Source organism: Ranitomeya imitator, chromosome 4 (genome assembly GCF_032444005.1).
Source record: "Ranitomeya imitator isolate aRanImi1 chromosome 4, aRanImi1.pri, whole genome shotgun sequence".
NCBI classification, from domain to species: Eukaryota; Metazoa; Chordata; class Amphibia; order Anura; family Dendrobatidae; genus Ranitomeya; species Ranitomeya imitator.
The window spans coordinates 364,735,040-364,759,615 of record NC_091285.1 but is presented as its reverse complement, the minus strand read 5'-3'; the positions used below and the strand labels follow the sequence as shown (position 1 = coordinate 364,759,615).

Genomic DNA, 24,576 nt, shown 5'->3' with positions numbered 1-24,576 from the left:
GTGCGCTGCGGCAAATTTTAGGCCACGCCTCTGACCACACCCATTTCACAACTAGTCACACCCATATCCAAGTCCCAACCACACCCATTTAGCATTGCTGATCACACTGTTTCATATACAATAATTAAAACCCCCAAAAAATATGGCCACACAGTGCTCCATACTGTATAATGGCCACACTGGTGTACATTCTACACAACAACAATCTTCTCTGGGTATTGAATTTTTGCTGTGTTTTTCTTTGATTTTTTCCCTTTTATCTGGGGCAATGGGCAGGAGTTTTTGTGAATTCACTTTGCTTGGACAGTTAAATGCAATAGATTTTCTGCACAAAAAATCAGAGCAGAAAAACGCATGATTTTCAGTGTGTGAACATGGCGTTTGGGAAAAGGCGCTTAAACTACATCTCATTATGTGGAAAAAAAGAAAATACAAGACTTCTTAAAGGGAAGCTTATCTAAAAATGACAAGATTATGGCTATTACAACTATAAATGAATGAATAAAAAATAAATCAGTAGGTCCCTACCATCCCGAATACAGTGGGACAGTCTTGGATTTGTGTCTAAGCCTTGCTTTCCTGGGCGGTCTGCTGAATGCCACCTATGACCTCTACTCCTGCCAGGATAGAAAAAAATGGTAAATAGGTGTAATTAAGGAAGTGGCCGAATATTTTGCCACAGGACACAATGTGCACTGCATAGTTTTTTTTTATTGTATGAAAGTTAGGAGGTATGCCTACATGGTCTTTTATTCTGCTGTATCTTGCCAATTACATAATTGCATGATTTCTGTTTTTCTTTCAGAGCTTCCCTATGGCTGGGAGAAAATTGATGATCCTATCTACGGCACATACTATGTTGAGTGAGTTAACAACTTGTATTTCACTTCTCATTTACTATAGGTGTGATAGGCAGTTGCGTTAGGAGGATGTTTCAGCTTTGTAGACATGTCTGTTGGTTCTTGAAAAGGCAATCAGTGTTTGCGGAATACACAACTGATGCATTTTTTATAGTTTTCATTAGCATTAGTGATGAGCGAGTATACTCGTTGCTCGGGTTTTCCCGAGCATGCTCGGGTGATCTCCGAGTATTTGTATATGCTCGGAGATTTAGTTTTTGTTGATGCAGTTGCATGATTTACAGGTGCTAGCCATCCTGAGTACATGTGGGGGTTGCCTGGTTGCTAGGGAATCCCCACATGTAATCAAGCTGTCTAGTAACCGCAAATCATGCTGCTGAGGCGATGAAAACTAAATCTCCGAGCAGTCGCAAATACTAGGAGACCACCTGAGTGTGCTCATGAAAACCCAAGCAACGAGTATACTCGCTCATTACTAATTAATATTATCAAATATCACACTAATTCCTACAAAATTTAGCCATTTCTTTTGTTCATACCTTTACTACCTTTTTGATCCAATCTTGGTTTGGGCTTAAAAAGACTAGTTGAGAAGTACACCAATCTATACCAGATGAACCTATCCTAAAGTGCTCTTTGTTATTTATTTGTTCTTGCTGACCACGATTTAACCAACTTAAAAGGGTTGTTTGGTCTTCTGGTGAAAGTTTACAGTCACTCTGAAACTTTAGACTTCTGAATCTTTACAATGTGCGCATTGCAATGTCAGAATTTCAGGTATTCACGGTGAGAGTGGCCATTATGTGACCTCAAGTTTGTGATTTGCATATTTCCAGCCACATTCCGACTAGACTTGCTCATTCAGTCTCAATTCACTTATATTGAGTGAGGCCTAGGACACATCTAGTCGGCACATGACCACATGTATACAAATCGCCTAATTGCAGTGACGTGACCCCTTCTCTCACTAGCAACAACCCAGAATCCTGACAGTACAATGCGCACGCTGTAAGGATTGTCTACACCTGTCCCTTCCTCGCTCCCTAAACTTGTGTCCTCAAATCTTCCCCACTATAATAAATCTGTCCAACCCTTCACATAGCCTCTCCACTCACCATAATGTGTCTGCACCCATCCCCCAATGCGATTTCCTCATAAATGCCCCCATCTTCCCCCTTGCACATCATACTGTCTTCAAATTTCTCCCACATATTGTCTGCACCTGTCCCTTCCTTGCTCCCAAAACTTGTCCTCAAATCTTCCCCACCAGTTGCACTAAATCTCCCCCACCCCTCAACCACCCCACTAAATTCATTCCACCCCTTCCACTCACACAGTAAATCCCCCCACTAAATCTCCCATCCCCGTTACACTGACCATTCCTCCACTTGCTCCTCATAATGTGTTCGTACCCACCCTCCGCACTCACCATATTATGTCTGCACCCATTTCCCCCACTCGCCATACTGTCTGCATACATCCCCCATACTGTTTCCTCCTACTTTCCCCCATCTCTCCCCTTGCTCCCCATACTGTCTTCAATTTTGTCCTGCTCCCAATATTGTCTGCATCTGTCCCTTCCTTGCTTTGCAAACTTGTGTCTTCAAATCCCCCCCATTACACTAAATCTCCCCCACCCTTCCCCTCACACAGTAAATCCTCCCCCACTAAATCTCCCCTCACTGGATACACTGACTCTTCAATGCCTTCAGCTCCACTGGAGCAATTACCACAGATAGTAAAGATGTGAGTAGAATTGATCACTGTGAGCCGGCCAGCTGCACATTCTCTGAGCCAACTGTCAGCTTAACAGCCGACTCGAAGAACGGCCAACTCCCTGTCTGGGAAGTGGCAAAATGCAGCTGCCAGGGGTGAAACCTCGGTCTGCCACATTAGGCGGCCCAATGGCGCCCCCCTGCCAGCTGCGCCTGGGGCAGATGCCCCACCTGCCCCCCTTGATACGCCTCTGCTGCCAGCTTTCTGTAAGATGAGAACTATTGAAACTGTGTTTAGCTTTGTTTTCTTATGTTTCTTTCCTAGTTCCTATAGATTGTAAGCTCCTGAGAACAGATCCATCACTCCCCTTGTTAATAGTTTTATTATGCATTAGTCTGTAATGTCTGACATTATTTGTACATGTGCCCCCTGAATTGTAAACTGCTGTGGTATATTATGGTGCTTTGTAAAGAAAATCATTATTGCTTGCATATGCTGAATACTTTAGGTCTGGTTTGGCATTTTTGCCTATTTGTTCATGTAAGGTGCTCATAAATTACCCAGCAAACTATAATCCATTGCTACTGCTACTGCCACTGCTACACAACAATTTCAGGCCCATATCACCTTACTTTCAGCCAAATTCCAGAGACCAAACACAGTCTTGTGAGGAAAAACTTAAGTAATTAACATTTTGTCCAGTTGAAGTATTGAGGCATTAATGACCTGTTTGACAGCGGAGATTAATTATTTTCAACAGCATGATAATTAGAAAGTATTTAATATGTTAAAAGTAAGCCATAGACCTCTTACAAAAATATGAGAGGAAAACTAATCAATCCATGAAAAGCAAAGTCAAGTTCAATTACTTACATTACAGTAACGCCTGACAAAAATGTGAAAATATGTGAAAACATTACTTTAATTGCGTTTTAGGCATCTTATTTTGTATTACTCAAGAACAATCTATTTTACCTAATTTTATGAGGTGGAACACACCTGCTTTTTATATATATATATATATATATATATATATATATATATATATATATATATGTGTGTGTCTGCTTTTGTGCATGTTTGCATTTAGGCATTCTACGTATACGTGTCATTGCACATGATGGCGTCAGTGACGTAAAGCCAGAGTAGTTTCCTCCCACACACTACGTGTTGGAAGGATTAAATTAAAGTTATGTTATGGGCTGGTTTTAGTGGATATCCATAGAGTGGGTGTTAGGGGATCCACTGTATCTCCACCTGCAGAGTCCTGACAGGACCTGTCTGATGTCAAGATCAAGTGATCAATCAGTTTTTGTTTTTTGGTTTGCTGTTTTGTCCAGGGGGCTGGGTTTACTTTACCAAGCTTGATTTATGCTGTCTGCAATAAACCAAGCATTTTCTTAAAGAGACACAGTTCCGGTTATACCTCTGTGTCCAGCCGAGTGAGCCTCTCCAACACAGGTGGAGTTAGAAGTGTGGACAGTTTCTCAGCAAACATGTGTGGCGGCCACAAACCAGCATAGATATCAGGCAAAGTGGAGGACCTGCTCAAACATCTAATATAAGCACAGCAGCAATAACTGCTACAACATAAGCAGCAATTACAGCATCAACAGATGGCGCAACAGGAGACCAGTAAGTTGCTTATACAGCAAATGCAGCAGCATCAGCAACACCAGCAGAAGATTGTCTAACTGGCAGAGGCGGTTTGTGGTAGGCCGACAGCCCCTCACCCAAGTCCAGATGACGACACATTATGTACATCCGGAAGACAGTAAGATGAGCGATGCAAAAATGACCCCATATGATGATGTGGAGGCATTTTTGACTGTGTTCGAGCAGGTAGCGGAGCGTGAGAAGCTACTGCCAGAGTAGTGGTGATGCTGGCCCCCTAATTGACTCGTGAGCCCCAGAACGCCTGTTATGATTTGGTGTTGCAGGATACGCAGGAGTATGCCAAACTAAAAACTGACATTTTTGAAAGTACAGAAGTGACTGTCAGTCAGAACACAACGGGTGCACCACTGGGCCTCTTGTGGGGACAAATCACCTCGATCCCAAATGTTTGATCTGTTGCATCTTGTGCAAAAGTGGTTACAGGATATGAATTCAGCAGGAAAAAAGAAAGAAACCAGAACGTATCGTTCCTAATCACGTCTGACCACTTTTAACTAACAACCCAGCATAGCCAGCCACTAGACTCTAAAACTTAACATTTAATATGTATACCTCTAAAATTATGTGTACTTTAACCCCTTCCCGACCCATGACGCCAAGTAGGCGTCATGAAAGTCGGTGCCAATCCGACCCATGACGCCTATGTGGCGTCATGGAAAGATCGCGTCCCTGCAGATCGGGTGAAAGGGTTAACTCCCATTTCACCCGATCTGCAGGGACAGGGGGAGTGGTAGTTTAGCCCAGGGGGGGTGGCTTCACCCCCCCGTGGCTACGATCGCTCTGATTGGCTGTTGAAAGTGAAACTGCCAATCAGAGCGATTTGTAATATTTCACCTATTATAACTGGTGAAATATTACAATCCAGCCATGGCCGATGCTGCAATATCATCGGCCATGGCTGGAAATACTAATGTGCCCCCACCCCACCCCTCCGATCGCCCCCCCAGCCCCCCGATCTGGCCGGTACACTGCTCCGGCTCCCCTCCGTCCAGTGCTCCGCTCCCCCCGTGCTCTTGTCTGCTCCCCCGTGCTCCAATCACCCCCCCGTGCTCCAATCACCCCCCCTGCACTCCGATCCACCCCCCCGTGCTCCGTTCCAGCCCCCCCGTGCTCCGTTCCAGCCCCCCCGTACTCCGTTCCATGCCCCCCGTGCTCCGTTCCACGCCTGCCGCGCTCCGATTCCCCCCCCCCGTGCTCCGATCCCCCCCCTGTGGTCCCCCCTACCCCATCATACTTACCGATCCTGCCGGGGTCCCGTCCGTCTTCTCCCTGGGTGCCGCCATCTTCCAAAATGGCGGGCGCATGCGCAGTGCGCCCGCCGAATCTGCCGGCCGGCAGATTCGTTCCAAAATGCATTTTGATCACTGAGATAGATTATATCTCAGTGATCAAAATAAAAAAAATAATAAATGAGCCCCCCCCCCCTTTGTCACCCCCATAGGTAGGGACAATAAAAAAATAAAGAAAAAATTTTTTTTCCACTAATGTTAGAATAGGGTTAGGGGTAGGGTTAGGGTTAGGGTTAGGGGTAGGGTTAGGGTTAGGGGTAGGGTTAGGGCTAGGGGTATGGTTAGGGGTAGGGTTAGGGGTAGGGTTAGGGGTAGGGTTAGGGTTTCGGTATGTGCACACGTATTCTGTTCCTCTGCGGATTTTTACTTTGCGGATTTGATAAATCCGCAGTGCTAAACCGCTGGGGATTTATGGCAGATTTACCGCGTTTTTTTTCTGCGCATTTCACTGCGGTTTTACAATTGCGATTTTCTATTGGAGCAGTTGTAAAACCGCTGCGGAATCCGCAGAAAGAAGAGACATGCTGCGGATTGTAAACCCCTGCGTTTCCGTGCAGTTTTTCCGCAGCATGTGTACAGCGATTTTTGTTTCCCGTAGGTTTACATTGAACTGTAAACTCATGGGAAACTGCTGCGGATCCGCAGCGTTTTCTGCAGCGTGTGCACATACCTTTAGAATTAGGCTATGTGCACACGGTGCGGATTTGGCTGCGGATTGAGCGCTGCGGATTCGCAGCAGTGTTCCATCAGGTTTACAGTACCATGTAAACATATGAAAAACCAAATCCGCTGTGCCCATAGTGCGGAAAATACAGCGCGGAAACGCTGCGTTGTATTTTCCGCAGCATGTCAATTCTTTGTGCGGATTCCGCAGCATTTTACACCTGTTCCTCAATAGGAATCCACAGGTGAAATCCGCACAAAAAATGCTGGAAATCCGCGGTAAATCCGCAGGTAAAACGCAGTGTCTTTTACCCGCGGATTTTTCAAAAATGGTGCGGAAATATCTCACACGAATCCGCAACGTGGGCACATAGCCTTAGGGTTAGGGTTGGAATTAGGGTTGTGGTTAGGGTTGTGATTAGGGTTATGGCTACAGTTGGGATTAGGGTTAGGGGTGTGTTGGGGTTAGTGTTGGAGGTAGAATTGAGGGGTTACCACTGTTTAGGCACATCAGGGGTCTCCAAACGCAACATGGCACCACCATTGATTCCAGCCAATCTCGTATTCAAAAAGTCAAATGGTGCTCCCTCACTTCCGAGCCCTGACGTGTGCCCAAACAGTGGTTTACCCCCACATATGGGGTACCAGCATACTCAGGATAAACTGCGCAACAATTACTGGGGTCCAATTTCTCCTGTTACCCTTGTGAATCTAAAAAAATGCTTGCTAAAACATTATTTTTGAGGAAAGAAAAATGATTTTTTATTTTCACGGCTCTGCGTTGTAAACGTCTGTGAAGCACTTGGGGGTTCAAAGTGCTCAACTTACATCTAGATAAGTTCCTTGGGGGGTCTAGTTTCCAAAATGGGGTCACTTGTGGGGGGTTTCTACTGTTTAGACACACCAGGGGCTCTGCAAACGCAATGTGACGCCCGCAGACCATTCCATCAAAGTCTGCATTTCAAAAGTCACTACTTCCCTTCTGAGCCCCGACGTGTGCCCAAACAGTGGTTTACCCCCACACATGGGGTATCAGAGTACTCAGGAGAAACTGGACAACAACTCTTGGGGTCCAATTTCTCCTGTAACCCTTGGGAAAATAAAAAATTCTGGGCTAAATAATTATTTTTGAGGAAAGAAAACGTATTTATTATTTTCACGGCTCTGCATTATAAACTTCTATGAAGCACTTGGGGGTTCAAAGTGCTCACCACACATCTAGATAAGTTCCTTTTGGGGTCTAGTTTCCAAAATGGGGTCACTTGTGGGGGGTTTCTACTGTTAAGCCACATCAGGGGCTCTGCAAACGCAACGTGACGCCCACAGAGCATTCCATCAAAGTCAGCATTTCAAAACGTCACTACTTCACTTCCGAGCCTCGGCATGTGCCCAAACAGTGGTTTACCCCCACATATGGGGTATCAGCGTACTCAGGAGAAACTGGACAACAACTTTTGGGGTCAAATTTCTCCTGTTACCCTTGGGAAAATAAAAAATTGCAGGCTAAAAGATCATTTTTGAGAAAATATTTTTTTTTTTTTATTTTCATGGCTCTGCGTTATAAACTTCTGTGAAGCACTTGGGGGTTCAAAGTCCTCACCACACATCTAGATTAGTTCCTTTGGGGGTCTAGTTTCCAAAATGGGGTCATTTCTGGGGGATCTCCAATGTTTAGGCACACAGGGGCTCTCCAAACGTGACATGGTGTCCGCTAATGATTGGAGCTAATTTTCCATTTAAAAAGCCAAATGGCGTGCCATCCCTTCCGAGCCCTGCCGTGCGCCCAAACAGTGGTTTACCCCCACATATGGGGTATCAGCGTACTCAGGACAAACTGGACAACAATATTTGGGGTCCAATTTCTCCTATTATCCTTGGCAAAATAGGAAATTCCAGGCTAAAAATCATTTTTGAGGAAAGACAAATTATTTTTTATTTTCATGGCTCTGCGTTATAAACTTCTGTGAAGCACCTGGGGGTTTAAAGTGCTCAATATGCATCTAGATAAGTTCCTTGGGGGGTCTAGTTTCCAAAATGGGGTTACTTGTGGGGGAGCTCCAATGTTTAGGCACACAGGGGCTCTCCAAACGCGACATGGTGTCCGCTAACAATTGGAGCTAATTTTCCATTCAAAAAGTCAAATGGCGCGCCTTCCCTTCCGAGCCCTGCCGAGTGCCCAAACAGTGGTTTACCCCCACATATGAGGTATCGGCGTACTCGGGAGAAATTGCCCAACAAATTTTATGATCCATTTTATCCTACTGCTCATGTGAAAATGAAAAAATTGAGGCGAAAAGAATTTTTTTGTGAAAAAAAAGTACTTTTTCATTTTTACAGATCAATTTGTGAAGCACCTGAGGGTTTAAAGTGCTCACTAGGCATCTAAATAAGTTCCTTGGGGGGTCTAGTTTCCAAAATGGGGTCACTTGTGGGGGAGCGCCAATGTTTAGGCACACAGGAGCTCTCCAAACGCGACATGGTGTCCGCTAACGATGGAAATAATTTTTCATTCAAAAAGTCAAATGGCGCTCCTTCCCTTCCGAGCCTTACCATGTGCCCAAACAGTGGTTTACCCCCACATGTGAGGTATTGGTGTACTCAGGAGAAATTGCCCAACACATTTTAGGATCCATTTTATCCTGTTGCCCATGTGAAAATGAAAAAATTGAGGCTAAAATAATTTTTTTGTGAAAAAAAAGTACTTTTTCATTTTTACGGATCAATTTGTGAAGCACCTGGGGGTTCAAAGTGCTCACTATGCATCTAGATAAGTTCCTTGGGGCGTCTAGTTTCCAAAATGGGGTCACATGTGGGGGAGCTCCAATTTTTAGGCACACGGGGGCTCTCCAAACGTGACATGGTGTCCGCTAAAGAGTGGAGCCAATTTTTGATTCAAAAAGTCAAATGGCGCTCCTTCCCTTCCAAGCCCTGCCGTGCGCCCAAACAGTGGTTTACCCCCACATATGAGGTATCAGCGTACTCAGGACAAATTGGACAACAACTTTCGTGGTTCAGTTTCTCTTTTTACCATTGGGAAAATAAAAAAATTGTTGCTAAAATATAATTTTTGTGACTAAAAAGTTAAATGTTCATTTTTTCCTTCCATGTTTCTTCTGCTGCTGTGAAGCACCTGAAGGGTTAATAAACTTCTTGAATGTGGTTTTGAGCACCTTGATGGGTGCAGTTTTTAGAATGGTGTCACTTTTGGGTATTTTCAGCCATATAGACCCCTCAAACTGACTTCAAATGTGAGGTGGTCCCTAAAAAAAATGGTTTTGTAAATTTCGTTGTAAAAATGAGAAATCGCTGGTCAAATTTTAACCCTTATAACTTCCTAGCAAAAAAAAATTTTGTTTCCAAAATTGTGCTGATGTAAAGTAAACATGTGGGAAATGTTATTTATTAACTATTTTGTGTCACATATCTCTCTGGTTTAACAGAATAAAAATTCAAAATGTGAAAATTGCGAAATTTTCAAAATTTTCGCCAAATTTCCGTTTTTACCACAAATAAACGCAGAATTTATTGACCTAAATTTACCACTAACATGAAGCCCAATATGTCACGAAAAAACAATCTCAGAACCGCTAGGATCCGTTGAAGCGTTCCTGAGTTATTACCTCATAAAGGGACACTGGTCAGAATTGCAAAAAACGGCAAGGTCTTTAAGGTCAAAATAGGCTGGGTCATGAAGGGGTTAAAAACAATTTGGTGCTCATGTTTAAACGTGCACTAGACAAGAAAAATGGCATGATCTCACCCAATTGCTGTCTCTCTTCTTGTTATAGATTCTTGTGCTTATTGAGAGCACGGCATGGGACGGAGACCAATAAACCTTTTCCAATGGGGGGGAGAAAAAAAAAAAAAGATATAGGTAGGTGGGGGGGAAGGGTTTGAAGCTATCTTCCCTGTCGTGCCCCGTGTATAAGACTCCCGCCCTAACAAGGGCAGTCCCCAAGTTTGAGCCTACTTAGTGAAGCCCTTTAGTTAGTATAACCACCCTGGATGATATGTCCTCTTTCTCTTTCCAACGCGTTTCCCTCCCCGTTACGGGGGTTCATCAGGGGAATAAAATGTCCAGGTTAAATGTCCAGGTTAGTGGAGGTATTCTGCAGTGGCAGACATAACCTCATTCAGCGGCGTCCTCCATGTGAGGATAAGGCAGTCCCTCTCTTGTCCAATCTGGTTATCATTAAATAAGGGAGGGGGAGGCACCTAGATTCCAATCTGTCATCACTTCCTTTCAACTTGTGTCAATCATACACTTAGTTCAAATGTTTCAAACCTATCAAAAAGATCTAATATTGCATTCAGAATAGTTTTTCAGTACTTTAAGCGATCTATAAATACTCTTTAATTGATTTCAAGGCCCTTTTTACCATTGAGTGTCCCTCAATAACACCTCTGTGCAATGGTGCATTTGCGCTAATATACTTAGTTCAAATGTTTCAACACCTATCAAAAAGATCTGATATTGTGTTCAGAATAGTGTTAGGAATACTCTTTAATTGGTTTCAAGGCCCTTTTTACCATTGAGCGTCCCTCAATAACACCTCTGTGCAATGGTGCATTTGCGCTAATACACTTAGTTCAAATGTTTCAACACCTATCAAAAAGATCTGATATTGTGTTCAGAATAGTGTTAGGAATACTCTTTAATTGGTTTCAAGGCCCTTTTTACCATTGAGCGTCCCTCAATAACACCTCTGTGCAATGGTGCATTTGCGCTCATACACTTAGTTCAGATGTTTCAACACCTATCAAAAAGATCTGATATTGTGCTCAGAATAGTTTATCCGGTATTTTAAATGGTTTCAAGGCCCTTTTTACCATTGAGCGTCCCTCAATAACAACTCTGTGCAATAGTGCATCTGCGCATGTTCCCTTAAGCCGGCGGCTCCTTAATCCTATCCTGGATATCCCAGGCTATTGCATTATCTTTGCGCTTTTAGGGCGACTTGGTACATGTTCCCATTGTACTTTATCTGTCACCAATGTCCCCCGTTCCTTTTTATGTGCCTAGATATACACATCCGTGTATTAGAGCCACCGCGCCTACATACTCTTAGCCTATTCGGCTCCTCTATCACCTGACTTCAGGTCCTGGTCGGTGTTATCTGAATGCGCTTACCGGCGCATGCGCCCCTGAATTAATCAGCTAGTTTATGAGCGCAGTTCCTAGTTCGTCTTCTGCGCCGGCCATCTCTTGCGCCTGCGTTTTATCCTTTACCCTGTGACATTAAGACTCCTCAACAGGGAGAAAGGTACATAATTTGGGATCTATATGCGCTCTACATAGTACTTACTACGCTTTTAATTATTTAAGTAGACTGAGTCCCTACACTAGAGACACAGTAGAAGTCTCGGTATTCTGATTTCCCTACTCTGACATGCAATATCATTTTATAGTCATTTCTATATCATATTCATGTACCTCCCTTATCCCAAGTATACATATATACATGATCCTTTCACCTTGTAGCGTGGCTGTTCACACATTATCTCTCAATGCCCCACATTAATGTTCACTAGTGTCATGGTGAAAGATACCCTTATAAGCTGCCAAATTGCAGCCAGGGTTTGCTTTTAATGGTTAATCATTAACCTCTTACAAAGGTCATTTACCATGACTCAGTAAACACCCCCTCCCCCCACACACCAAGACACTTAATTTTATTTAGACGCTTATATGTTCACTGAGGATGGAGGAATTACAAAAAACAACTGAAATTCAGCTGTTCATTAAGCCCCGAGGGCCATTGGGTATCCAGTCGATAAATCCACCGACATTCTCTTTGCAAGATTATTTTGTCATAATTTCCACCTCTTATTGGCGGTTTCACTCGGTCTATACCCATAAAGTTAACCATTTTGCTGTCACCGTCATGACAGCTGTTCACATGTTTCGCTAATGGTGTATCCCTGTTATTCCTTATGTCCCCCAAATGTTCCCCCACCCTCCGTCTAAATTCTCTGATTGTTTTTCCCACATATGATTTACCACAATTGCATGAGGTCTTATAAATTACCCCTGTTGTTTTACAGTTGATAAATTGTTCAATTGTAAATTTCTCATTTGTGATGTCATTCTCAAAGTCCTTTCCTGGCCGTGTGTGGTTACAAGCCACACATAGTCCACATCTGTAGCAACCCTTTGGTTTTTCTGGTAGCCATGTTGCCCCTCCTTTTGGTTTACTCAGATGACTGTGCACCAGTCTATCCTTAAGCGAACGACCCTTCTTATACGTGATTTGGGGTGTCGTTCCTATGACCTTAGCCAGTTGTTGGTCCATTTGGAGAACATTCCAGTCTCTTTTTAAGACCTCTCGTACCGCTGATGCCCCATTATCGAAAGTGGTAATAAAGCGAATGATATTTTGGTTCTCTTCACCTCTAACCTTAGTTTTAAGTAGATTCTCCCTTGGTTGTGCTTGTGCATATTGGAATGACTCCCTTAAGATTCTGTCCGGGTATCCCCTTCTCTGAAACCTCTCTCTCAGGTCATTTGCCCAGTGTTGGAAGTCATTTATCTCTGAGCAATTCCGTTTCATCCTCAGATATTGCCCTTTTGGGATTCCCTTTTTCTGAGTTATGGGATGATGACTATCCCATCTTAAGAGGGAGTTTGTTGATGTGGGTTTGCGGAAAGTCGAGGTTGTTAGTACCCCCTTCTCTATTACCTTGCGGATACGGATATCCAGAAATGGTAATTCGTATGTTTCAATTACCGACGTAAACCGTAAACCAATTTGATTGGTATTTAGAACTGCCACAAATGATTCAAAGCTCTCCCTGGTGCCACTCCACAAGATAAAAACATCATCTATAAACCTCACCCAGAGATCTACAAACCTGGTAAGGTCACCCAAGGCTTCTGAGAAGACCATCGTGTCCTCCCACCACCGACTGGATACCCAATGGCCCTCGGGGCTTAATGAACAGCTGAATTTCAGTTGTTTTTTGTAATTCCTCCATCCTCAGTGAACATATAAGCGTCTAAATAAAATTAAGTGTCTTGGTGTGTGTGGGGGGAGGGGGTGTTTACTGAGTCATGGTAAATGACCTTTGTAAGAGGTTAAATGATTAACCATTAAAAGAAAACCCTGGCTGCAATTTGGCAGCTTATAATGGTATCTTTCACCATGACACTAGTGAACATTAATGTGGGGCATTGATAGATAATGTGTGAACAGCCACGCTACAAGGTGAAAGGATCATGTATATATGTATACTTGGGATAAGGGAGGTACATGAATATGATATTATATAGAAATGACTATAAAATGATATTGCATGTCAGAGTAGGGAAATCAGAATACCGAGACTTCTACTGTGTCTCTAGTGTAGGGACTCAGTCTACTTAAATAATTAAAAGCGTAGTAAGTACTATGTAGAGCGCATATAGATCCCAAATTATGTACCTTTTTCCCTGCTGAGGAGTCTTAATGTCACACGGTAAAGGATAAAACGCAGGCGCAAGAGATGGCCGGCGCAGAAGACGAACTAGGAACTGCGCTCATAAACTAGCTGATTAATTCAGGGGCGCATGCGCCGGTAAGCGCATTCAGATAACACCGACCAGGACCTGAGGTCAGGCGATAGAGGAGCCGAATAAGCTAAGAGTATGTATGCGCGGTGGCTCTAATACACGGATGTGTATATCTAGGCACATAAAAAGGAACGGGGGACATTGGTGACAGATAAAGTACAATGGGAACATGTACCAAGTCGCCCTAAGAGCGCAAAGATAATGCAATAGCCTGGGATATCCAGGATAGGATTAAGGAGCCGCCGGCTTAAGGGAACATGTGCAGATGCACTATTGCACAGAGTTGTTATTGAGGGACGCTCAATGGTAAAAAGGGCCTTGAAACCATTTAAAATACCGGATAAACTATTCTGAGCACAATATCAGATCTTTTTGATAGGTGTTGAAACATCTGAACTAAGTGTATGAGCGCAAATGCACCATTGCACAGAGGTGTTATTGAGGGACGCTCAGTGGTAAAAAGGGCCTTGAAACCAATTAAAGAGTATTCCTAACACTATTCTGAGCACAATATCAGATCTTTTTGATAGGTGTTGAAACATTTGAACTAAGTATATTAGCGCAAATGCACCATTGCACAGAGGTGTTATTGAGGGACGCTCAATGGTAAATGGCCTTGAAACCAATTAAAGAGTATTCCTAACACTATTCTGAACACAATATCAGATCTTTTTGATAGGTGTTGAAACATTTGAACTAAGGGTATGAGCGCAAATGCACCATTGCACAGAGGTGTTATTGAGGGACGCTCAATGGTAAAAAGGGCCTTGAAACCAATTAAAGAGTATTTATAGATCGCTTAAAGTACTGTAAAAACTATTCTGAATGCAATATTAGATCTTTTTGATAGGTTTAAAACATTTGAACTAAGTGTATGATTGACACAAGTTGAAAGGAAGTGATGACAGATTGGAATCTAGGTGCCTCCCCCTCCCTTATTTAATGATAACCAGATTGGACAAGAGAGGGACTGCCTTATCCTCACATGGAGGACGCCGCTGAATGAGGTTATGTCTGCCACTGCAGAATACCTCCACTAACCTGGACATTTAACCTGGACATTTTATTCCCCTGATGAACCCCCGTAACGGGGAGGGAAACGCGTTGGGAAGAGAAAGAGGACATATCATCCAGGGTGGTTATACTAACTAAAGGGCTTCACTAAGTAGGCTCAAACTTGGGGACTGCCCTTGTTAGGGCGGGAGTCTTATACACGGGGCACGACAGGGAAGATAGCTTCAAACCCTTCCCCCCACCTACCTATATCTTTTTTTTTTTTCTCCCCCCATTGGAAAAGGTCTATTGGTCTCCGTCCCATGCCGTGCTCTCAATAAGCACAAGAATCTATAACAAGAAGAGAGACAGCAATTGGGTGAGATCATGCCATTTTTCTTGTCTAGTGCACGTTTAAACATGAGCACCAAATTGTTTTTAAAGTACACATAATTTTAGAGGTATACATATTAAATGTTAAGTTTTAGAGTCTAGTGGCTGGCTATGCTGGGTTGTTTGTTAAAAGTGGTTACAGCCAGAATCTTCTACTCTCGCCCAGATTGTCGAGTGCGTTGTCATGAACAGATTCATGCACTCCCTTCCTAGGCCAGTGCAGACCTGGGTTGCTCAGGGAGATCCCCAAAATGCAGACAAACTGGTGGGCCTAGTGGAACGGTTCCAGGTGGTCTAGAAATCCGTAAATAAACCAGGGGTTGGTGCATCCCCATACTGGGGTACCCAACAGGAACCTGAGCCCTAAAATAGGGGTAGTAGAGCCTCCACTGGAGGGTCCTAGATCCTATGGGGTCACTGAGGGGTTGTCAAAGGCTACGGGGAGAGACTTGCTTTGCTGGATATGTTGCGGTCTAGGACATATAGCCACCAGGGGTTCCTTGTTCCCCGAAGAGATGGATTGCAGCCTAGGGAAGCACTGCTCCTACTATACATATCCTGCCTGCAGTGTGGACTATCAGCCCAGAGAGCTGTCCTGTGACCATAAACGCATTACTAGTGTCAGACTCAGGGAGCTTGGTAAACCTGATAAGGGCCACACCAGGAAAACAAGTTGGCATCCGCTGTATCCACTTGGACGCCAAGGACTATCACATTGTCAGAGTGACTATAAAAACTAACTATGGGGTTGAGTCGCATGAGGTCGGGGTGGTTAAGGGGTTGCTACACCCGGTGATAATAGGGCAGGACTTTAGCCTGTTCTGGGACTTGTGGGGGAAGTCGGGATACCAAGTGTCCCTGACAGAATCCAGTCCTACCCTGTTGGAGGTAGGTGAATTCCTGGCTGGTGTGTCCTGGCTGGTGATGAAGACAAGACGGTGACCAATGAGGCTAACATTCCTGAACGGGGGGTGCCTGGTGGAAATTTTGGGACTGCTCAAATGCGGGATCTTAACCTAAAAGGGCATTGAAAAATGTGACCCTGATAAATGGGATTGCCCAAGAGAAACTAGGTTTCCACATTTTGCATTAAATGGAGAGCTGCTTTATCTGGTCACTAAGCTGAGGGAGGAAGTGGTGCAGCAGTTGTTAGTACTGGGTCCCTATAGCTGTAGGATGTTAGACCTGGCCCTTTTCCATATCTTGGGTGGACATCTGGGAGTTGATAAAACACAAGAGCGGGTCCTTAGTAGGTTCTAATGGACTGGGTGTCTCAGGGAGATTAACTACTGCCAGTCCTGCCCTACTTGTCACCTTACAGCCCCCATGTCTCCAGGATTGTCATGGACCTTGTGGGGCCCCTGGTTAAGTCTGCCAGAGGGCACCAATACATACATTCTAGTGGTGATGGACTATGCAGCACGGTACCCAGAGGCGTTACCGTTTAGAAACTCCTCCTACAGGAGCATAACCCTAGAGTTAGTCCATACATTTTCTCTGACGGGTCTGCCAAAGGAGGTACTGATGGACCAAGGCATGCTGTTTATGTCCAAAGTGATGAGAGAGTTGTGCAAGGCTCTCTAGGTTACACAACACCGCACTTCGGTGTACCATCTGCAGACGAAAGACCTTCTGGAGAGATTTAACAAGACGTTGAACTCCATGCTTAAGAAGGTCGTGGAGAGGGATGGATGAGACTGGGATGAACTACTGCTGTACCTGTTGTTCTCTATCAGGGAAGTTCCTCAGTCCTCTACGGGATACAGGAGAAGTTACACCCCGTCGGAACGTTATCGAGCATGTGGCCCAAATGAACAACCGGATCTCAAGGGTCATGCCGATTGTGAAGGAGAGCCTCCTTCAGGCACAAGGGAGCCCAGGCCAAGGTTTACAACCGAGCCGCGAGGCTGAGACAGTTCAGCCCTGGGGACCGGGTGTTGGTATTGATTCCCACCGTGGAGAGTAAATTCCTGGCCAAGTGGCAAGGGCTTTATGAGGTGGTCGAGAAGTTGAATGACGTCAACTACAAATTCCACCAACCAGGAAGAAGAAAGCCGTACCAAGTGTACCACATCAACTTGTTCAAACCGTGGTGAGACCGGGAACTGGGGGAGGCTAGATACCTTGGTGCCAGTCCTGAAGCCAAGGTCGAGGATGTCACAGTGGCAGAGACACGGTCACCTGCCCAGAAACAACAGTGCCATGAGCTGCTTCAGCGGATCCGGGACCTGTTTTCGGAGTTACCAGGTTGTACGCAGGTTGTGGAGCATGAAATCCTGACTGAACCACATGTGAGGGTGAATCAGAATCTGTATCGGATTCCTGAAGCCCGCCGTGAGGTGATCTCCAAGGAGGTGAGGAGAATGTTGAGCCTGGGTGTTATCAAGGAGTAAAAAAAATCAGTTTGTTTAGCCCTATTGTCCTTGTGCTGAAGCCCAATGGAGAGTGGCACTTCTGTAACGATTACAGGAATCTGAATGAGGTGTCTAAGTTTGGCACATATCCAATGCCCCAGGTTGATGAGTTCATTGAGAGGCTATGGTCAGCCAGATACATCACCACCCTGGACATAACAAAAGGCTACTGGCACATTCTCCTGTCCCCAAGTGCCAAGGAGAAGACTGCCTTCTCTATACCTGATGAATGCTTCCAGTATACCAGCATGCCGTTCGGTCTACAAGGAATCTGAGCTACCTTCCAGAGGGCTATGGACTGGATCCTATCCCCTCACAAGAAGTACTTCAATGCTTATTTGGACGACATCATGATTTTCAGCCTGGAGTGGGGAAGTCAACTGCAGAAGGTCCAGGTGGTACTGGATGCACTGAGGAAGGCAGAGTGTACCATAAACCCAAAGACGTATGCCCTCAGGAAAGAAGAGGAAAAATACTTGGGCTACATCGTCGGAAGGGGCAAAATAGAGCCACAGGTAGACAAGGTGGAGGCAATCCAAAAAGCAGGTCAGAGCATTCCTGGGCATTGTGGGATATTACTGCCGGTTTATCCGAAACTTTGCTGTGGTAGCTGCCTCACCAGCGGACCTCCTTAAAGGGACAAAGTTGACCATGGTCAAATGGTCCTCTGAAGTAGAGATGGCATTCTAGGAGTTGAAGCTCGTCCTGTGCAGACAGTCAGTCTTGTTCGCACAAGATTTCACTAAGGAGTATGTGCTCCAGACGGATGCCTCCGAAGTCAGTTAGCTGTGCTATGAAAGAAAATAGATGGGGATGAGCACCCAGTCCTGTACCTGAGCAGGAAGCTGTCTTCCTGTGAGAAGAACTATGCCATCATGGAGAAAGAGTTCTTGGCCATCAAATGGGCGATTGACACCCTGAGGTACTACCTGCTAGGCCGTAATTCAGGCTAGTATCAGATCATGCACCCCTGAGATGGATGAGGGAAAGGAAGGGAAGAATTCTCGGGTGTCTAGATGGCTGTTAGCTCTGCAGGATTTTAATTTTCATGTCGAGCACAGGCCAGGGAAGCTGCATGGGATCGCAGATGCTCTGTCCGGACTCGCCTGTTTTGCGAGTGAAGGTGCCAAACCCTCCGGCTTTTGGCAGAGAGGGGGGTATGTGACAGTCACTTGTGAAGTCATGGAGGGGAAATACGTGTCACTGGGCTTGATGGCATCAGTAATGTAAAGCCAGAGTAGTTTCCTTCAGCACACTTTATGTTGGGAGGATTAAATTAAAGTTACATAACTTATGTTATGGGCTGGTTTTGGTGGACATCCATAGAGCGTGTGGGAGGATGTCCACGAATCTCCAACTGCAGAGTCCTTACAAGACTTGTGTGATGTCAGTGTGTGTTTGGAAAGGAAGTACTCCGGGGAAGTGTTTGCTAAACCGGAATCGTGGATATTTCTACCTGTGAGCGGGCTGATCCCCGATAGGAAAAGGACTGTGTTTCTTTATTTGCTTCTTTGTTTTGCTGTTTTGCCCAGAGGGCCGGGTTTACTTTCCCAAGCTTGGTTTACGCTGTCTACGATAAGCCAAGAATTTTCTTAAAGAGACAGTGTTCCGGTTATACCTTTGTGTCCAGCCGAGTGAGCAGCTCTACCACAGTGTATTCAAAATGTATACAATGTAAATTATAAAATTATAATTTTATGGCATATTTGTGTATATACATCTGCCATAAAATGAATGCTATCAGCCTAATATTGTGTATAAGGTAATAATGAGCTGTCATATCATGGATTCAACAAGACCTCTCAAGATGTACTGTGGTATCTGGCACCACTTTAGTAACAAATCTTGTTAAAGAAGCACTCCCATGAAAATTTTTATCCTCATAATCATCATGAGTCATCATTAGAACTACAATTCTTCAATATTGCAAAATCCCTGGCAGGGCGAGGTGCGGAGCAGCTAGGTCAGGAGTTGGAGGGGCATGACTTATGCAGGAAAAAAGAGACTTCTTGTTTCTACATAGAGCTTAGAAGGATTCAGTTAGTCTCTTTTTAGTCATATGTGTTATAGACCTAATGGAAAAGAGAACTAACTGGGTAGAAAGGCAAAATAAGCAATTCTAAGTTTATAGTGCTGTATAATATGATGATTGCAATATATTAAAAGGAAAAGACCTTTGATGGGAGTGCTTCTTTAAGTGTGAGGTGAGATGCTAATTCCGACGTGTTTTTCAGCGCATCTCACAGATGCTAGATTTAATTGGAATTTGGCGTGTTTGGAGGCCAATCCACCCTCTCTAACTCTTCATGTGCCTCAAACCAGTTTTGACATTTTTTGAAGTGTAGATAATTTTACTCCTACAAAAGCACACTGCCATCAGGGAATACCATTGCCATGGACTTAGTCTGCAAATTGTTTATGTAGGTGGTAGATGTGAAAGTCCATATGAATGCCAGAACCAATGTTTTCCAGCAAAACATTGTCCAGAGCATTGGAGTTGTATTTCTGTAGAGCATGTCGCTTTCTTCCATTGCTTTAGACTCAGTTCTGACCCTCATACGCCTATTGTAGGCATTTTTGGTATCAGCAGGGGTCAGAATTGGTATTTTCTCCTTTGGTCTTCAGCAATATAGCCTAATACACAGCAATGCACTATGTGTCCAATTCATCAAGGTGTTTTTTGCCATTTTGTAGTTTTTGAACACAATTTGTGCAAGAGTTCTGCTATTTTATGTCATTTTTACCCAGTTCGCCAAAGTGGGCTGAGCATGGAAATGCTCAGTCTGCAAATACATAATTGACAACACTTTACAGATTAAAGTACCATTTCTGGTGGAGGTGAATGGCACTTGTAAGGTGTGTTGGCTTCAGAGTGTTTGGATGGGAATCAGTTTAGATGGACTTCTCTGCTCACAAGCATCAGTGAGCATTGAACAATCATGATCATGACCCAACAGTTGTTTCCCCTGTCACTTTGGAAATATTCTAACCCAGTTGTCTAGTTATTGCAAGATTCCTATATTGACAGGTGTCAATATCACAGAAAGTCAATGCTTCTCATGTCATTCTTTTTAATCCTATAGATTATCAATCTATTATGCATTTGGGTGTAGTGTAGGCAAATTCTGCTGCTTTACTTTTAAAAGAGTTGGCCGCTCTCATGATAAAAGTCTGCAGTAACTGTATGTAACTACAGACTTCTGAATACTTCAGCACATGCACTACACACTGTCAGGATTCTCCTGTGTCTCCAGGGCACGCACTATAAGGTTTCAGAAGTGTGCAGTCAGTTACAAGACTGCAGACGTTAATTACAAGACTGGACAACCCATTTAAGAACAAATATATTATCAGTTTAATTATTTTATTTGCATTAGTTTATAGTGAATATGATAGCACATCGATATTCTAATAGATATGACACTCCAGCACTAATGTGATTTATAACTTTCTCCATTATGTACCAGTCACATAAATAGAAGAACCCAATTTGAGAACCCAGTGTTGGAAGCAAAAAGGAAGCTTCAACATCACAACATGCCCTCGACAGAATTGGGAACTCAGCCGATGCAGGCTCAAGTTTTTAGAGGTAAATTACAGTCTTAAAAAAATTATGTGAATGTGGACTATCAGTTAACACTAGTTTTGTCAATAATTGTGGATATGATAGTATATTAATAAATGTACATTAGAAGTTTTAATCCATGTTGTTTAATATATGTGAAGCCCCTGCCTGAACATGGAGCTCAGAAAGGAGTGAATGACACTTTTAATATTCTCATTATTACTGTATATTTTAAAAGCATTGCTCTGAATTGTAAAGGAAGTCCCAAGTAATCTATTGCCCTAGATTAAAGAAGCACTGCCATCAAAGTTCCAATCATAGTATATAACACCGTGTACTTACAATTGCTCATTTTGCCTTTCTACTCAGTTAATTCTTCTATTTTCTCTGCTCTATACAAACATTGGAGAATACTAGGAGTTTTGATAAAAATGTAGAAAAGCTTTATTTGTCACAATACAATAATCTAAAAGACACTGACAATGTAAATAGATGCTTTGTACAAATGACACGAAAAAAAGCACACTGCACGAAAATTACATCGTATCATAACTGTTATCTGGTAGTGGTTGAGGGTGATCCCTAGAAGTCCCAAACCAATGGGTCCCTCTTTTTAAAACTATGTCCGGGCCCTTTCGTTACCAACAATTGCTAGTGGCCACCTGGGGATAAGTTCCCATGAGGATATATTACCATGCATGTCCACCACTCTCTAAAGCGTTATATCAGTTATAAGTATATCCAACAGGGTGGGCACAGAGGGGAGAGGGAAAGAGTGAGAAGAGAGAGTCTCTCACCATGTGCTGTGATGCTCACTGAACGAACCCCGACGCTCGTTTCGCTACTCTCAGCCTTGCTTTCTCAAGGGGAGGTGTGGTTTAGCTCAACTTGAGGACCTTAAGTATCCATGGTACTGGTCACATGGATATCACATGGCTGTATAGTAGCGGCACATGTGCATGCCACCACACATGGCACACCACCCCAGCCTGGACTCCTCCAGATACACACACGAGCGGGCACCTGACAGGTCCCAGTCGTGCATGCAGCGGGACAATTCCGGACAGAGGGGGGCAGCTGCCAGCGGCCAGCATGCGCACTACAGACATGAAGGGCACCTCTTAAATACAATCAAACAGTCTGTCCTCAGAAACAAATAGCCATGGAGAGAACAATTATAGATAAAATAATTGAAATTCAGCACATAAAGATTATATCTTGTCCAAAGATCAGCACAACGGAATAGTTAATTCCTTTTCCATGGAATAACCCTTCATGTGCTCAGAGAGAATTATCCAATCCAAAAAGACAAACAATGTGATGGATAAGGTGATTCAATAGAAACCTATATATAACATATTACAGAAACAAAAAAAGTTAAAACCAAACACACAGAGAACAGTTAAAAGTACAAATTAGAAGGGTACAAAGGGTCCTAAATGTTACTAGATACTGATTATTGATATCATAAGAAGGGGCCAAAATTCAGGGACTCATTAAGGCGAGCGGGTTTCATGGTCCCCAGTGTCACAATCCATTTCAACTCTCGTTGTGCTAAAAGTTTTTGATGTTTCCCCCCCTAATTCCATCATGTACTACATCTATTCCCCTGACCTTAAAATCTTTTGGGTTGCAGTTGTGGACCATTCTAAAATGTTTTGGGATGGTCTTAAGAGTCGACATGTCTTCCACCTTCTTAGCGGCACTAATATCCCATACTTGTTCTCTTACACACACTCGCAATTCACGAGATGTTAATCCTATATATATAAGGAAACAGCTACATGTAGCATAGTAAATTATATTACTTGTATTACAGGAGATGTATTCCCTAATTTCAAATTCTTTGTTACCATCTACTGAGCAAAAGGATGGTGTGTGAAGGATATTGGTGCAAGCCAAGCAATGGCCACACTTAAAGGAACCCCTAATCGGTCTCATCATGCCAAATGGATTTGCACTCGGTGCAACATAGTGGCTTGATATTAGCAGATCCCTAAGATTTTTAGATCTACGGGGGGTCATTGATGGTCGGTCTGTAAGGAAAGTTCCCAGGGAGGATTCAGCACTAAGAACGGGCCAATGTTTAGTTAAAATGGCCCTCATGCTATCCCATTCATGGTTGAACACAGAGATAAACTGTATGGTCTCATCTTTCTTCTCTCTTTTGGTACTACCGTATAACAACGAATCTCCTGCCACCGATCTGGCTTTACTGTATTGTATCAGTTTTTGATACATCTCTTGCTATATCCTCATTGTCTAAATCTTTCCCTTAAATCCAGGGCCTGTGTCTCAAACTTCTGATGTGTCGAGCAGATCCGCCTCACCCTCAAGAACTGTCCAACTGGGACAGCCCTGAAGGTGGCATGGCTGTGTGCTGACTTGCATGTATTAGAGTGTTGACAGATGTTGTTTTACGAAAGACATCAGTCTGGATGGACGAAGATGAGTCAACCTCCAGACTGATGTCCAAAAAATCAATTTTAATTGGATCATACATCCAATCATAAGTTAGTTTAATGTTTAAATTGTTGGTATTTAGTACAGCCATGAAATCATCCAACTGCTGCATCATCCCACGCCAAAATACAAAATATCAGTATAGCACAGCCAACACAGCACATAGTCGGTGGCCCCCACCCCGAGTCACCAAAAACCAACCTCTCCCAGTAACCCAGGAAGAGGTTGGCATACCCGGGGGCACAGGCCGCGTCCATCGTTGCGCCGCACTTCTATTGGTAAAAATGATCTTTAAAGGTAAAAAAATTATGCATCAGGACAAAGTGCGGCAGTGCAAGGATGAGCTCACAAAGAGGGCCGTCCAGGTTGGAGGCCTCGAGGAAGAAGCGGACCACCCACAAGCCATCATAATAATTTATACAAGTGTACAGTGTCTCAACATCTGCCGTCACCAAAAGTATCCCTCTATCCACAAAGACGCCGTCAACCCTCACAAGGACATCCATTGTGTCTGTTACATAAGAGGGTAAAATTTCCACCAGAGTCCTCAAATAATGGTCAATAAACTTGCATGTCGGATCACATAGACCATCTATCCCTGACACAATCGGACATCCGGTAGGTTGACGGTGTCCTTGTGTACCTTAGGAAGTAAGTATAATGTAGGAATGTAGGTATTTTAGGGAACATCACAGTCAAACCATCCATAACCTGCTTGTCAATTATCCCCAAATTGAATTCTTTTAGAAGGATTCTATGGAGCTCTGCTGAGAAGGACACCATCGAACTGTAATTTAATTTCGTATAAACATCATTATCCCGTAACTGACGGAATGCCTCACGTTCATATTTAACAATTGGCCCAACAACGATGTTCCCCCCTTGTCAGCTGCCTTAAACACAACATCATCCATATATTGTAATTAACGATTACCCTCCCTTTGCTTATGAGTTAGATTATCAAAACTGCGGTGTGTTGGTAACCTTTTGAAGT

The 24,576-nt window shown here is 43.7% G+C and overlaps 1 protein-coding gene across 4 annotated transcripts in view; it reads left to right on the top strand.

The window, feature by feature from the left end:
* MAGI2 (membrane associated guanylate kinase, WW and PDZ domain containing 2) overlaps positions 1-24,576 on the top strand; it is a 1,646,639-nt gene that overhangs the window by 1,262,418 nt on the left and 359,645 nt on the right. For all 4 annotated transcript variants that reach the window (XM_069765141.1, XM_069765140.1, XM_069765143.1 and 1 more), the window contains 2 exons: positions 806-863; positions 21,022-21,143. In XM_069765141.1, the coding sequence (XP_069621242.1) occupies positions 806-863; positions 21,022-21,143 (180 nt within the window). The remainder of the gene's footprint in view (positions 1-805; positions 864-21,021; positions 21,144-24,576) is intronic.